Source organism: Epinephelus lanceolatus, chromosome 13, assembly GCF_041903045.1.
Source record: "Epinephelus lanceolatus isolate andai-2023 chromosome 13, ASM4190304v1, whole genome shotgun sequence".
Taxonomy (NCBI): Eukaryota; Metazoa; Chordata; class Actinopteri; order Perciformes; family Serranidae; genus Epinephelus; species Epinephelus lanceolatus.
The window spans coordinates 17,352,783-17,370,288 of NC_135746.1; the positions used below are offsets into that span (position 1 = coordinate 17,352,783).

Genomic DNA, 17,506 nt, shown 5'->3' on the forward strand with positions numbered 1-17,506 from the left:
CCCACACTTTGGATTTCCTGCCTGACATGTTATTAACTAGCCTGTGGAATAACCGAACGTACCAGCCCTGGAAATTAACCGCCTAGAAAACTTAAGGTCAGGCACTGGGCGCAAGTTTTGTGCCAGATCTCAAGAGTGCGGTGGCAGGTTGCGTCTGAGGTAGCAACACAACCTTAACAAGCATCGTATAGCCTATTTACTGCCTGGAAATCTGTGCCAGCTTTCAAGAGCGCTGCGGCAGGTTGCATCTTAGGTTGCTAAGCAATCCTAACAAGCACTGTATAGACTATTTACCTGAATTCCTGAGTGCAAAGCTGATCTTCTGAAAGTGTAGGCCTGTCGTCTGTGGGACAGATGTAAAGCTCTGGGTAGCCCTGCACTAACATGATCAACTTTTCCATATTTATCAGACTGAATATTTACAGAAGAAGGGAAAGATATCTGTCAGGTGTGATTGGTTTGTAATGTGACTCCTGTCTGACTGCTGAGCGTGGCCACTTCCAGTGTCTTAAATTCCCACATGGTCCAGATAAATAGGTTTTGATTTATTTTGACTTTGACGAGTCGCTGCTCCTAATAGAGTTTCTTTCTGCGACTAAGTGACCATTGAAATCTTGCCAACTTATGACCTTTCTGATTTGACTAACTAATTTGACTAATTTGGTCAACCATTGGGGGGCAGCCTTAAAACGGACCCAGTGATTTAAACCAGTAAAAACACTCAATAAAGCAGAGAGGGCTGCTACCTGCAGTGGCCGACACGAAATGCGAATGGCCCTATCTAGAGCCAGTGTTTAGTTGGTTTGTTCTGGGATATTGTAGCAACACAGCGATCTCCATGGAGTACCACTTCCTATGTAGATATAAACGGCTCATTCTTAGCTAACGAAAAGACTTATTTTAGCTTGATTACATACCAGAGAAAACAATAATTATTTAATATTCCATTTCTGCCAATATATCCCCCTAAATCCTCGACACTGAACATTTAAGAGGTGTGGTCTGAGGGTCCGTGCAGCCTATTGTAATCTGTAAAAGTTGTCTAATATCAGGCCGGCTGTGAGCCAAGCTCATATAGGACCATGATGACAGGGGTGGCTGTGACTCAGACGCTGACCTGCAGCCAACACCACCACCACTATGAGGTAGAACACAGGGAGCCTCTGGAGGCAATTACGTCACCCCCCTCTCTACACGGCTGAGGTCATTACAGGCCAGGAGAGGAAGAGCAGGAGGATAAGTAGGAGCAGGGATTTCTGCTTTGCAAAAAGGTCAGGCTAGATAAGAGCAGTTTGTGGTTGTACAGCTGTGATCTAGCAAGAATATGTGCTCCGACTTCAAACTCTGTGTTACACAAACTCGTACATTTCCATTCAGAAGCTGCTCTGGCCGAGATAACGGCTCTTTTCGGTGCAGTCACTCAGTCTGGATTCCCTCAGGGCTTCCACTCTGTGTTCACCCAGCTCAGGGTGTAAGCGCTGCTGGCGTTGAGGACGTTCTTATGCAGGAAGAGACGAGGCTTGGCTGGGTCGCTGTGGACGTGGAAGAGGCGGAAGTTGGCATGCTCGAGCTCCTTGAGCACGCTGAACCAGTACCGCACCACAGATGGGTCGTCTCCGCCCACCTCAAAGCCTGCCCAGTGCAGGTGAAGCTCCAGCAACAGCTGACCCACGGAGTCCAGAACTCCTTCAAGAACCAAGTTCTCCAGAATCTTCCACTCTGCGCTCTCCATATCCGCCTTCAGTACATCCACCTGGAACAGGAACAAAAAAACACAATGGATGGGTTTTTTCCTTCAGGTAATAAATGAGTTCTATTATAATTCGGGAATGACACTAAACTGTGTGGAATTATTGGACGCAAAAGCTATTAAAAGATGAAAAGAAGTAAGTGAAGCTTGGCCTTTGTTCTTGCTGTAGCGATGTTGATGATGGATTGAGCGAGAGAGCGGCCTGACAAGGCTTGCTGTGTCGGAGCAGAGAGGAAATGCCTCATAAAAATGAATGTTAATAGCACCCTTAGGTCATATTCATGTGAGGAGACTCATGCATGCCCAAAGTTTAATGCACATCCTCAGGATCTTGGGATTCCTCTTAATTCTATTGGATCGCTAAAGATGTCCATTGTCTGACCTTTTATGTCTTTAAAAGTCTCATTGGAGACAGTGCCTCTATTCCTTCTAGGCTCTGTTTCAGTTAGCATTTTCTCAGCTAGTACATCATGTAGCCACTAAATTAGCAGTGATAAGACCTGAGGAGAGATTTAGATTACAAGATTTATCAGAGAGAGGCCCGGGGTATTGTCATGTCAAGGATTATTACATTAAAGATAACATGACATACTAGCTGAAGGAAATTCATAGTTCCCTGCGTTTTTTTAATTGTGGGAAACGTCCACAAATCCACGGCTAAACTGAGAACATCACCTGACAGCTCAGATATTAAAGTGGCCATGAAATTTCTCTCCAATTGATGCCTTTGGTGACGCCACAGAATTCCCAGCCCTCATTAGTGGAACTGAACGAGTCTCCGAAACTCTCAAAAAACAGCTATCTGTGGAGAACAAGTCCAAATGTTGTCCTCCATCCTCCCTGTAGGCCTCAAACTCCCACAAGCAGAGATCTGCTCCTTAATTGGACAGAGAGCTCCTAATGGAAAATGATACGGCATCATCAAGAGGTGATGTATTCACTTGGTCTCTGAGGAAAGTGTGTTTCTGTATGTGTATAATCGTACTGCGCTCGTGTGGATGTATCAGGATTTGATGTTATTTAGAGCAGCACATATAGCTTCACTCTGTCTGACCTTTTTGTTTTCAGTGGACTTAACATAAATTGCCTTTCTGCCTCAGTGGTCCCTGATCCAATGCTGCCAATATCAACTGTCTCTGCAGGAGAAGTTACAAGCCCTGGCAAGACTCCGTCTCGTGTGAGTAAAGTCCATATGGTGTTGGAGCTGTGGAGAGATGACTGGTGCTCCACTCCTGTGCAGCGCTAGCTATGCTAAATGGTCCTGGACTATGCTGGAAAGAAATGAGATGATGACGGTTTCCTGGTGGGTGGAGAGCAATAAGATGGTTTATGTCAAAAACTAAAGACATTTGGCAAACATGTTGATTATTTTAACTGAACAGCGCTAGTTTAACATTTTTGCTGCGTTCCATTTACTCTGAAAGTCAGAGGTCGGAGCTGGGAATGATGCCACCCCTGAGTTGACTGCGTTCCAGTACAAGCAGTCCGAAAACTAGGGTGCTGTTAAACTCGTTAACAATAGAGTGTCCCAGGAATGAGTCCTAAAACCTGGAAATGAGTAAGCATTTTAGCACGCCTGGTTCTCTCCTCTCAAAGTCAGTGGGTTTTTGGTTAGATGCCTGAAAAAGTCTGTGGTCAACACAATTTACTGACTTTAACGTTTTGTTCTCCGACATAAAATCTGTCAGTAATTACCACACTTGTGAGTTTTGAAGCATGTGTCTTATAAAAGGTGGTGGTTAACAGTTGGCTAAATCGTGCAGGTATGTGGGGTATACTGACCGCTTTTTCTGGCTGTTTACAGTATACCTACCCATCAATGGAATATGTAGGAGAGTATACCCACCTCCTCCTCAGTAATCTACCCAACCTACCACTACACCAGTGGCTAAATGAGACCACAGAACGTCATACTACCAAACACTGTTTTACAGCCTTGTTGTGGTGGCGACGTTGAAGTCATGCGACTGTGGTGTAGTTCATTCATAGTTCAACATTAGCTTTTTACTTCTGGCAAATTCATGGGCTTCAAAAATCGTAAAAGTGTTGTTTATTTGTGAAGACTGTCTTTCTGAACAAAACGTGTGAATATCATAAATTAAATGTTTGTTTGCTCCAATGCAAAAGTCCCAGTGGCTTTCTGAGGAGGGAACCAGAGTCACGCTAACTTCCGTGTTGGCCTACAGAAAAACGTCATCCTGGAGCAGTCTATGCCAGTTCTAGCTACTATATGTTAGCCACTGTTAGCATTATCAGTTGATAACAAAGCATTATGCTGTATTTTGTGCGTACAAACACTATAGCAAAATTCCCACAGATAGAAGTTGGACTGTACTGCGTGTACAGATGTTTAAATGAGACATAGAAGCCATGGATTGAACACACCATTTGAGCCAGCGGACTATTAGCTTAACGTTAGCATAAAATGGGAAATGGAGGAAACAGCTAGCCTGGCTTTGCCCGAAGCTAACAAAATCCTGCCGCTAGCAACTGTAATGCTCACTAACACATTTTACCTTGCTTAGTTTATCGATATTTTTAAGGGCAATCAGTCAGGACAACTAATAATTTAAGAGCAATCTGCTGTTTTAATGGGTGGTAATGTGCAAGGCTACTTCTTGCCCGAGAGCAGTTGCCAGGCAACCAGCAGACACTTCAGCAAGTTACTGCTCGTAGCCAAGAATACTGCTCAGTGAATAAGAATAAAATCATCAAATGTAATGTATTGTATATCAGATACAAAGGTAGGTTAACGTTACGTGCCACATTTTGTTTTAACCCATTAGATGCATGATAAGCTGATGTTTTGTTAGCATTAAGTTAACATAATATTAGCTAGCTTATCTTTATCTGGATGATTCTGTAATTGGCATTTGGTCCAATTATGAATTGAACATGTGCCTCAAAAGATTTAAAGAATTGCTGACAGGTGTAGGTGCTAACGTTAAACACCAGATAGACATAAAGGCCTTTAATGTTAATGAGTGGCAGGCTGTTAAGGTCCTGTGACCATTCATTATCTCGTAATTCGTAGGATCGATATCGTTCAGTAACTTCAATTTTGTGATATTCCCCTTCATTGCCTCTGTCGTGAGCTTCTCTTTACATGGGCATTTGTCTTCCATGCATATTAATTCATTTCTGATGATGAACTTGACAAATGACAGATGATTAGAGTTGCAGCTACCATAGCTACAGATGCTAAACCTTTCCAAGATGGCGGAGCTGCCCCACAGTGTGCTGCATTTCGCATTCCCTATAATGAACTTTAGAGGTGCTGGTAGGCAGATTTGGCCTCCAGGAATGCTGCTTGGCCTGGCTTCCAAGTTTTTCCAGTGGCCACTCACGGTATTACTGAAAAAAAAAAAAATTCCCTGCAGCGCAAAAAACACTTCCCTAATCACCACCATTATGATGTAAAACTGCTGACAGAACACCTCAAACTGCAAACAGTGTCAATTATTTTACTTACAATAGTAGATCTATGGAAGTTTAAATGTGTAAAAGCAGAAAAAAGCGTCTGAAATTCCTCAATGTCACCAGAAGTCTAGGAGCCAAGCGGGAACTTGTGGGAAGGCCAGGGGGAGAAACACTACTGCACATATTCAGTCGGCCGCATACCTCAGAGGTAAACCCAATAGCTAGAACCTTTTTTGGCGTAGGCACCAGGTAAGCAATTCTCATTGGACTGAATAGGCACCACCTTAGGGTCTGCTATCCAGATCTAATAACACATTGATGGTCTTGATGATGTGTATGCTAAGCTTATCGTCTCCTTGAACCCCTGGTTGGGGAGCCCTTCTGTGTGGAGTTTGCATGTTCTCCCTGTGTCAGCATGGGTTTTCTCCAGGTACTCCGGCTTCCTCCCACAGTCCAAAGACATGCAGGTTAACTGGTGACTCTAAATTGTCTGTAGGTGTGAATGTGAGTGTGAATGGTTGACTGTCTCTATGTGTCAGCCCTGTAATAGTCTGACGACCTGTCCAAGGTGTACTCCATCTTTCGCCCAATGTCAGCTGGAATAGGCTCCAGCCCCTCCGCGACCCCAACAGGATAAGCAGTTACAGAAAATGAATGAATGAATTATCGTCTCCTACACATTGATGAAGTTTCTCAAACAATAAGATCCCAAGAACAACACTGACTTGTCTTTGATTTAAGCTCATTTTAAACCATTTGAACCACTCTCTGTCTTGTGAAAATTCTGCAAGAACACATGATGAATTCAAAAACACACATCAAATTGTATCCTCTGCAATAACAGAGCTGATCAGCCTTGTTGTGCAGCCTCTGTAGAATATCACACTCCACAGAAATTCCTGCCCTTGACTGCTGGGAAATTAATGTCAGATTTGTGCAAACAGTCTTTATACCTAACGGGCAAATATTTCCTCTCCTCCAAGTGAGTCACGCAGCATGTGATCAAAATACACATGGTAATTATTTCAGTAAAGCATCCTCAGGATTAGGCAGCACATTGGGACAAATCTTAATTTAGAGACGCGTTTGATGAAAAGTTGTCTGAGTCTTTGTAAACAAACAAGTTTGCAGATTTGAGAAAATAACTTTAAATAGGAGTTAACACGTTGCCTTATTAATTGGCCTGAAATGTGTTTATTTCATGGTGGGCAAAAACAGTCCTCGCTAATAACAAGACTTTTATTACTGTCTCCTTTAGTTCCACATGATTGTTCTTGTCACAATAATTCAACGGTTTTTTGCTTGTAAAACAGAGCCCTGAACATCACAGCCTATCTGACCCCTGTTATTGTATGCTTTGTATGCTTTAATTAGAGAGCAGATCACAATTAAAGATATTTAATTACACATCTGAGAGGTTTGCTGATTTGGTGCTTTTGGGAGTACTTCAACAACTGCTTTGACATCAGGGCAGAGTCTCCCTAAGGCATCTTCACAGAGACACAGTAGGAACTGTCTTAATATTTATCTGTCTATTTAGTCTCATTTATCCAGACAGCTTATGAGATAACTGTGCTCACTTAAAGTTTTGATAATTTCATATCTATTGTGTTATGAGGCTAGATATTGTCTTAGGTGAACTGTCAACTGGTTTCAAAGGCTGCTTTTCAGTAGAGTGATGTAATGTCTGGCCTTCTTTTAGCTGTTCTATTATGTCTTTACCCACTTTATGATTATATCCACATTACTGATGATTATTTATTTTTAAAAATGTAACGGAAATACTTGAATTGAAGCACCAATAGTCAAGCCTACAATATCATAGCAATATCAATATTGAGGTATTTGGCCAAAATGCTGTGATATTTGATTTTCTCCATATCGCCCAGCCCTACTATCTAATGTCGCACATATAGCCTTTTTTGTCACCTTATTTTATAGTGTTTTAAGATGAAATCTATTGAGGCATCTCTACATCTACAAGATGGATTGACTCAAATTGTGGTACAGGCATTCATGGTTCCCAGAGGATGTATCCTACTGACTTTACCTGTTGACTTTTCCTTGAGCACCACCAGCAGCTTGACATTTGGTTTTTGGGTGATATGTCTCAACAACTATTGGATGGATTGCGATGAAATTTAGTAGACATTCCTGTTCCTCTCAGGATGAAGCTTTGGTGATCCCTTAAATTCTACCATCATGTTAGAAATTATAATTTGTCCAATTTGGTTCACAGCCAAACACTTGAAAAACGAATGACATTTCCATCAGTGTGTGTTTAGTACTAGTTAGATCATTTTGGCACGCTAAAATACTAAACTGAGATTATACCTGCAAACATTAGCATGTTAGCACTGTCATTTTGATCATTTAAGCATTCTGATCTTAGCATCAAGCAGTACAGATCTGTAGCCCTTTGGTCTAAAGTGCATGGCACAGGTGCATTTAGGGCATGTCCAACTTTTCTTTTACTACTTAAACAGCACATCATCTGGGTGCAAATTAAGGCACAAGGGGCAAAGGAGTAGTATTTAGTCCCTTCATTAATATCATAGGAGTGTTTTGAGCATAACAAGTGAGTTGAGTGCCTGGGGCACTGCATTTTTTTGTGGAGAGTAATGCAGTAAGAGCAGTAATGTCACTGCAGCAAATATCACAAGACATTTAAGCAGCAAAACAAATAATAAATAGTCACAAACTTGACATAGGCAACAGCTAAACCTTAAGCTTCTGAAATACTTAAGTTCTGTCCCTCCTCGTGCAAAAAAATGCTTTCACACCTGCCCTGTTTGGTTCGGTTCAGTTGAAGTCAAGTTTGTTTGCTCCCTAAGTGCAGTTCATTTGGGCAGGTGTGAACACAGCAATCGCACTCGGGTGCGCACCAAAACAACCGGACCAGGACCTTCTTGAAGAGGTGGTCAAACTCTGGTTACAAACAAACTCTGGTGCGGTCCCTTTGTGGTGAGAACGTGTTCCAACCTCGATCTGAACCAACTGCAGTCACATGACACAATAATGACAGCAATATAGTCCACGATGAGCAGCGCTAAAATCAACCTGCGTAGCTGTCCCTCCATTGTGACATTAGAAAGTGTCACATTTATCTTGCATGTGTACTCTTCTTCAACGTTTGCTTTACTTCCTGGATTTATCACACATGGAAATTCTGACCAATCAAGAGCAGCTTTCTTGTGTAGGCATTTGATCTGGTCCGCTTGTAAATGCTGCCGTGAGAACACGAACCAACTCTAGGCAATTGTACAACTTTGTGAAGAAATCAGCCCCTGATTCAGACCAAAGCAAGACAACTCTAGGTCTGAAAGCAGCGTTAATGGGGAGTTGGACAGGTGCTCTGCAGCTCTGCTTTGCTCTCTGCTACGTTCACATTTTAGAGAATTTAATTAATATTTTCCTCATTAATGATGTATTATTTCACCCACTCTTAACCCATCCACACCTCCCTGAGTGTGTAACAAGCATACACGTGTATGTGCATCGTGAAGCTGCCCATGTAGTTGCATCTTACTGTCTTAATAATGTGCCCTTTAATTAGCAGAAAAATACTGTGCCAGATTTTTGTTGGTCAAAGGTGCAAATGCTTTCTGCTGCCTTAAAATAGCAACACACCAACAGTACACATGAGCACACCTCATTGACGTACATGCCCATGCACGCAAGTACATTTGCTACTTTCACAACTTGGGTGCTGGCTGTGAAAATGACAACCGCATTGGTCTGAAATTAGCAATGACAGTGGCACTGCGCTGTGAGTGAGATAGGCTCCTTTGTCTTGTTAGTTGGGTTCCTATAAAACACCGTCATCCATAAGAGTCATTTAATCCGCAGAGAAGCAAAGAGGTCTCATATGGAGAAATCCAAAGATGTATGCGGGTTTGCCACAGCAACATGTATGCGGATCACTGAAATGAAAAGGTTAGATGGATAGACTGTATGTTGTACTTGTTTTCTATTCTTTGTAATTTGGCAGTACCTCATTTAATTAAGTGTGGTCGTACCGCTGGGCAACGCTGATACTGTTGCACTGTCCAATTACTGACATGATCAATGGTCCAATATGCAGTTACTTTCCATAAATGAGATGTGACTTCCTGCTTCTGACATTTGTCCCCGTGGTGACAGTGTCTGCTTTCTCAGCTGGTCACCAGAGCTCCGAGAATGAGTCATCTGTGTAGTTTTTAACAAACACAGATAAGAAATGCTGCACAAATGCATATTTCGACCTTTACGAGTGACTGTGTTTCTTCACTGCTGCTTTTGCTGTCACAGCGGCTGGGCGAGAGCCTTTGAGAAGAAACTGTTCTGCTGTTTGCTCCTCCGGCACACTATGTACTCACATTAAAACCTCATTACAAGGATGTGTGCGTGTCTGTGCATTTAAAGCAGGTGGATACTGTCATCTATGAAACGGCTTGGCGTACAAACCCACCCACATAAACACAGACACGCACCAATGGTTATTTGTTCATATCTTGTCACACACTGACAACATGTTAATATCTTTCCAAGTCCCTCGTATGAGGCAGCCTGCTCTGCTTTTGGCTCTAGAAAAAGAATTATCAACTCAATTTACACAAGCTATAGCAACACATCATCCAGCAACGTGTAGGCATTCTGCTCCAGAAGCTGATGTAAAGGGACAGATCGTCACAAAATCAAAACAGATATTTTTCCTCTTACCTGCAATGCTATCAATCTACATTGTTTGGGTGTGAATGTTGAAAATATCAATCCTAGAGATGTCTGCCTTCTCACGAATACAATGGAACCAGATGGCTCGATTTAAATTTCCTTTGATTTAAGTCTTCGTACGTGAACAGGTAGAAAACAAAGATTAATTATACAGGTTTAGCTAATTTTTCTGGAGCCAATCATAACAAAACAGCCTTCCTAGCAGCCCCTTAGTAGCTGAATGAACAAACAAAACAATGGCTGCAGTTACCATAAATCTTGAATTAGTAGCCCGAGCTATTATTTGCTTAAATCACTGAAATCAACAGGCCTATATTTGGGACAGGCCTTTAATTCCTTTCACACAAAACTGTTGCTCAGCAAAGATGGGAAATACAATCTTTTTTTTTAATTTAAACAAGAATTAATATTACTTGTGTAAAAATTAGGCTTCAGATAATATATCAATTATGAATCATTCATTTGATCTAGCTCCAACAGACAGTGTGCCAAAGAGACAGCACTTGAGGATTAGATCTGAGGACCCTGATGAACTAAAGGAATATGAATAACTTACAGGGTAATTGAAGAATGGACACATAATTTGAGGTAACCAACAACCCGGTTTTATACATCCAAAGAACTTGTATTAAAAAAATGATCCACTTGGCGACCAGACCAGGCACCTATTTGAGACAGGCCTTTATTCGTCAAAATGTGTAGCCACATGGGCTAGTAAAAGAGACTGGGCATTCATTGGGACTAGGCTTTTATTTGAAGTTTCGCAGTACATGGACAATATTTCTTCAGCCCAACTGAAATCCTTCTGACTAGAGATTTCAACGTAACCGTTTACATGAATGCAAATAAAGCAACTGATAAGATGTACGTTTAAATGCCACAAAGCATCTTGCAAAGTTTTTCTGCAGGCTGTGAAGCATCAAATCTGCCAGAAATACAACAAAAAAGGATTTTCCGACTTTATTGAAAAATTCCATTAATTCAATACATAAAATATATAATGAGACTAATATGTTTCACTTGTTAATGCATTTAAGCAAGTAACTTAACTTAGATGTCCCCAAAACACCTCCCACACAGAGTATCGATAGACGCAACAATTTACTGATGTTCCCTAAACATATTCTGACTATTATGACCAGCCACTTGGCAATGTGTTACATAACAACCCATTTATTAATCAGAGTAGTACTAGCAGAGCGCAACATTTTTTCTCATTATTAGCGATTCCCTTTCAAAATCAGCAAAGGGAGGTGCAGAGAAATAATTATTGCGGCATGTTGTATGTGGCACACTACATCACCTAATTTGACCTCAGTTCAGGGTAAATATGTGCAGACAGAATATATTTATTATGACCAGAGAGAATTGATTGTATTAAGCATTTACATGCTTATTAGACGCTAATATTTTCAGTTGAAAGGATTATCAAAGGTTCACACCAACTGTTCTCAACCTGATTGAAATTCCTTCTCATCAGACTAGTCTCTTTCTACTGAGGTGGTTATGTGAAGTGTTTTTATTCTGAGTGGGCTAATGTTTTGATTATTTACTGAATATTAGGGCCCATGTAAACCACCTAATGACAATATTTTTTTATTCTTAGAGGCTCAACAATAGTGAGGTTAAAATATAGAGTTTGTCCCATCGGTGGCACCGGACGAAAGACATGGACATGGATTGAAATGAAAATGGTTTATCTTCATGGGAGCAGGAATGTGTTCTGCAAATTTCGTGGCAAACTCTCTCTCCAATAATGAGATGTCTTATATGTCAAGCAGACACTTTGGTCTGACGTTGGTGTCAGTGGAACCTCATGGAGCCCCACAATGGAAAGAGTTAATCAAATGGGGAGTGAGAACATGCTCATTTTCATGAGTCTGCCCATTAGCTTTTGATGTTCGTATATATAAGTGAAAGTTTTGGCCTAATGGTGGCACTAGACAAAAGATCACGGGTCACAATAAAACATCAGGATCCAGCCTCTGGGGACATTAAATATCAACAATGAATTCAAAGACCTTATGTGTAGGATACAAACATTTCTGACTTTGACTCTGAGTGGGAGAATCAGCAAAAGAAGACTCCAGAGCATACTGACAGCCCAAACAACAGCACATAAACAGCTTCTATTTCCACTAGAATTGATTCATTTTTATACACACCATTTTCTTATGAACTCGTCTTGATGCTTTTGATGTTTTATGCAGAGCTCTTTGAATTGCGTTGTTGCTGGAATGCGCTCATAAATAAACTCTCCTTACCTTGCTTTATGGCATGAGAATATTCTGCAAGATGCTATGATCGCATAAAAAGGGGTTTTCATTGAATCCAGTCATTTAATTAGACAGACTATAAACGCTCTGTCTGTAATCTTTGCCATGAGGAGAGAGAAGAGCCTGTCTGTCATACAGCACTGACTTGATTACCTATGTAAAAGAAGCTTGGCTTCTATGACCTTGAATTATCATTCAGCCTGTTCCGAAACAGGCGTGTTCAGCGGATCTATAACTGTGTTTATTAGTATGCATGCTATCAGTGGGCTTGGTGCGTGTGTATGATTGATCTTGTATGCAGATCCCTATCTGATGAGGTGGAACAGAATCCCTGGGGGGCTTTGAAGAGGTAACATTCAGCATGATAATATTAAACAAAATTATATATGGGTGTTTATCCACCTGGAGCCTGAGACTGACAACAGAGGAATGATTCATGATGAGCTGTGTTATGTTGGGGTGCACAGGAAGGGGCCTGTGTTTGCATGCATGCAGCGTAAGTAAATCCTCTTCGCTGACACAGGAAGAAAAAAATCACTTTCCACTATTCCAGGTGATTTATTGATGGTAGAATCCTTCACAGGTGTTATATTATAGCCAGAGACCATGTTGCATAATATTGAACCACTCACCTGTCTGTGTCCAAAGTCATTAAGGATGGTGGCCAGTTTCTTGGTGTTGGCGTACTGACGCTGGGCAACGATAGCCGGGTTGGGATCCCTCCAGTCTACAGAGAGTCGATGGAGCCACATTTCAGCATGCTGCAGGTGAGGCTGCTTCAGACTGGGATCAAAGCAGTGGACCTCACATCCTGCCTTTGCAAGAGAGCGCTCCAGGGACCGATCATCCACACCCAACCTGCAGCCCACACAACACAAGATACCCAGGTATAATACTTAGAATACTTTGTTACAGGCCAAAATATGCAGTGTCTGTCTAAATAAGTAATCTTGTTTACTTCTTAATTGTTTGACCCTGTTTACACCTGATATTAACATGAGTTTTGGGTGATCCAATCACAAGTGGACAGCTTTAAGTACAGGCATGATTGCACCCAATTCATTCTCGATGCTTCTTGAGATCTGTTTGCTTAGACCACGTTCGGAGGTGGCCTGAGCTGCATATGGCCACATTCTTTCAGTAGTGTGTACGCTTACATGTCCTGGGCCACTCTGAAGGACTGCCTACACAGCTGATGTCCTAGTTTATATATCTTTCCACCAGATCAGAAAACTTTCTGTTGCTGCCATTACAGAGGTTAGACGCAGCACTGAAGGACTGTCTCTGGAGGCACTGTTGTTGGGCAAATGGTCAGTTCAACGTCACAAACAAAACAGCAGCTGTTAAAAGGTCCCAACAAACTTACACCAAAATGGTTCGACTCTGTTGCTAACCGTTAGGTAACATTAGCCGTGGGAAGCTAACAGTTAGCCCTGTCACTGTGTGCGTGTGGGCAGTCTCTCACCAACTGTCCCAGGTGTGGAGCTAACACTCCTTCAGGCAAAGAGAGCTTGGGGCGCACTAGCTTGTCTTACCAAAAACAGAGAGAAAGAGCATGGCAAGGGGAAGCTGAGTGAATCAATACGCTGCGTGCAGCTCTACAACAACAACAACAACAAAAAAAAAAAATTATCTATTTTAAATAGTGAAACAAAAGAAATTCAATATGTCGCAGTCAGTGTTCAAATTGTGGTGGGCTGCCACAAATGAATTAATGTATGGGAAACACTGCACAGTCTCCTGCAGTCCGTCCTAACGAGGCAAACTAATGCATTGGAGCTTAGATGTGCATATCGCTCAACAAACCTCCCGCCAGTTAAAGACAACTTCTCATTTAGTCTTTGCAAATAGAATAGATGTTGGATTAATTTGCATATAGAGAGGGGAAATGAGATCCAAACATAAGTGTTAACTCAAGCTGCACGTGGAGACACATTCCAATGCCAGGTGTGATCAGACGGACTTTGATCAAATAGTCCCTGATGTAAATCAAGCCCTTACCTCACTGTGATTAAAGTTTATATAGATAACATTCTTGTACATTTGCTTGTCTTTTACAAAGCGTTTAGCGATGGATGGATGCATGAATGTAGCTCTATAACTTCAGTATATCTTTACCACGTTCACTCTGAGACATTGCTACAACTACAAATGAAATCTGCTGCCTTTTATTGTATGAAAGTGGGTCAGATTTCATGGGAAATCTAATGAATGGCTTGTCAAGTCATAGATACACCTCTACACTTTCCTGTCATGCTATCACTTGATAGCATCAAGGCCAAATGCTTACGAGCACAAAACAGGACGAGGGCTTCCTGTTTCATTTAACTGAAAACTGAGCTAAAACCTGAGACCAACATGTATTGTTATACCACAATCTAAAGAGAAAGGTTTTTCAAAGACCTAAATATCTTTTTTTGTAACGTGGAGCAACAGGGTTTATGACACAAATGGTCTCAATGCTAAGAAACATCAGCACAAATAATCTAATGAGTCAAATACAGTGGAGGATCACTGAATTCTCATGAAAAAGTTCCTAACAGAGACAACGACACTACAGACATTAAAAAAAAAACCACAATCACTGTGATCCTGACGTCACCAAAAACCCAGAAATCATAACACAAAAAAACAAGAGGAGGCTGCTTCGCCATTTTGGGATATGATGTGTAAATCTAAGCAGACAGACTATGCCCCCAGGAACAGTGTCAGGCCTTGAAGCCAATTTGATATAGTGGCCAAACTGTGTAATTACAACTTCTAGTTTTGTCATGTGTGAGGCCATGGGACCCAAAAAGACTTTTCCCATAGATTTACATTGTGAAAGAGATTTCACAGTGTTTGAGGTACAACAGCTTCCCAGTACGAACAATTAGACAGCCCTTACTTAAATCAGTATATCATAAAAGTTTTCAAAATTTACTAGTAGCTAAAGTTATTATGGACTTAATTCATGCGTGCATTTGCTCCAAGTCCTTACAATGTGCAACATCTGTGTAATTTCATTCCTGGAAGTCAAACTTTTGTACTTAATATGCCATTTAGCAATTTTCATAAGAACAAACAGGGTCTCACCTCCAACGAGCTTTGATTCTCTGCCTGAACCCGACTGGGCCCAACTTGAGCTGGTTTGCGTTGGACTGGGCTTTAATCTCTCAAAATTCCCTTGGGCTTGAATCAACGTGGGTTTGCACCAATTTCCAAGTGTTCATTTTTTTATGCAGACCTTCTGGTCTGAGTAATGTCATGGGTAACGTATGGGCTGTGTTGCCTTTAACCGATTACAACAAATGACAATCTTAAGATATAGACCCTTTTACTGTTAGTAAACAGTATGGCGTTTTTTGGTGGACGGGGCTTAGCTGGAGTCAAAACAATCCTCCACAGACATTAGCTAACGCTACCTAGCAAGTTCTGTTGGCTTGTTTTAGACAATGGAGGAAGATGATGCAAGTGTTGCATTCAGAAATACTTTCATTAATTCATATTAAAATATATCGCTCCGTTTCTTTGACCAGCAGGTCACTCATTTCGGTGTAGCGCATCAGACTGAATTTATAAACGCACCATACACTGCCCAACAGGACCAGACTGGCTGACCTGTATGCTCTCACTCAGTGGATGGATGATGTCACAGGAAGCTTTGTGGTTGACTACTGTGCCAATCTTACAAAGAAAGACAACACTTGAAGGGTTTCCTCCAGTTTGTTTTGCTATCAAAGCTAATGTTAGCTAATGCACTTAAAAGGTAGCATTACGGAGAAATCCAATATTCCTCTAAATACCTCCCCAGTTTCTGATGAGGTGGACATGATAACCCTTAATGCACATCATGTTATTCATCCCTACAACAGGAAATACTTTTCCCTAACCTGATATGAAGTGTGCGCTACACATGTGAACATTTTTGATAATCGCCTCCATCCAGTCCTTTTGTCTTATCACATTTAACCCTAGTTGTCTTCATTTTTGTTGACGGGCAGTGGCGGCTGGTATGCGATTAAAAAAAAGTTTTGAGCCATGGCCCATGATGACTCCCATTCTGGCTTCCAACAACACAACAAGATGACATTTTAAGACTCCTATGTAGCCTCCAGCCCTGTGGTGGAGAGTCGTGTTTTGCCTCCAGCTAACAAACCTCAAAGGGTCCATAGAATTAGATTTTAACTGACGAAACATAAGAGTTAAGGAGTCCTTTGCTCACATACCGTACACAAACTCTAGTGCACAGTAGACATATGAAACTGGCAGTTCTCGTGCATAAGAGGCAAAGTTACATTGGACTGGAGGAAAAAAGAGACAGAGAGAGGGGCTGCAAAGTGACTTGGTTGGCAGCGCTTTCCTCTGCTTCTCCAGCAGTGAGAGAGACGTGGGTAACATGAGCTGTGATCATCATCTATCTGCTGCACTGCCGTGGACCGCTGTGCGCACTTGAGGATGGAGATGCACCGATGGGCACAGCCTGCTCTTCTCTTGCAATACCAAAAGACAGAGAAGAAGAGGAGGTGCGAGGAAACATGTCGTGCTTACTGGATATTAAATCTTGGCTTTCACGCAACCTCCTCAAACTTAACAGTGATCATCTTCGCCCATCACTCACACCTCAGAGCGCTGCTATGCTCGCTCATTCTTTGGTTACATCTTGTATTGATTATGACAATTCTGTCGGTCCAGAACTCAGCCGCCCGTATTATTATCAGAACCCCCTCCATGGATCATATCACTCCTGTTCTCCAGCAGCTTCAGCCATAGTTTGGGCCTGGGTTGAGGTTGTACTGAACTACACAGTGTCATGAAGGGTCAGGCCTGTTTTATTTGGTCCCGATCAAAGCTTTATCTCCAAAGCTGTATCGGGTCCTCTTTTTATACATCCATGTGACAGACAATTGCCTCTATTTCTCTCTCTTTGCAACCGCCATTCTCTTTTTATTCCACCCTCCCTTCTCTAATTCTGCAATTTTCTCCTGTTCTTTCATTCTCAGTCGCTATCTCCGCATTCCCCTGTGTCTAGTTTGTGCTGCGGCTGTATTCTGTAATTGCGGCAGAGGGAGTACATTTCACAGTACACATCTTTTACAGATGAGGCACCGGGTCTCTGAATGCATCCCACTGGCAGGGGAGATGAGAGATGAGAATATGGGAGAGATTGAGATGCAACTAGACGTCTCTTTTTACCGCACTAAATATTTCAAATGCTTCATTGAGAGTTTCCCATTCTCTGGTGGGGTGTTTCAGCCAGGAATCATTGCAGCGACACTTTAGACGTCAGGGATCGGGGATTACTCACGGAGCAGCGGGGGGATGTGGGATTCACAGTGCATCAGAAGCGCTTCTGGATGACAGTGCT

At 41.8% G+C, this 17,506-nt stretch overlaps 1 protein-coding gene across 1 annotated transcript in view; it reads right to left on the reverse strand.

Moving 5' to 3' along the window:
- Window positions 1-1,285: 1,285 nt before the first annotated feature.
- The window catches only part of mettl24 (methyltransferase like 24), a 74,061-nt gene continuing 57,840 nt past the window's right edge, over window positions 1,286-17,506 (reverse strand). Inside the window, exons 4-5 of the mRNA XM_033648175.2 lie at window positions 12,792-13,017; window positions 1,286-1,753 (exon numbers count right to left, since the gene is read on the reverse strand). Of these exons, the coding sequence (XP_033504066.1) occupies window positions 1,436-1,753; window positions 12,792-13,017 (544 nt within the window). The 3' untranslated portion in view covers window positions 1,286-1,435. The remainder of the gene's footprint in view (window positions 1,754-12,791; window positions 13,018-17,506) is intronic.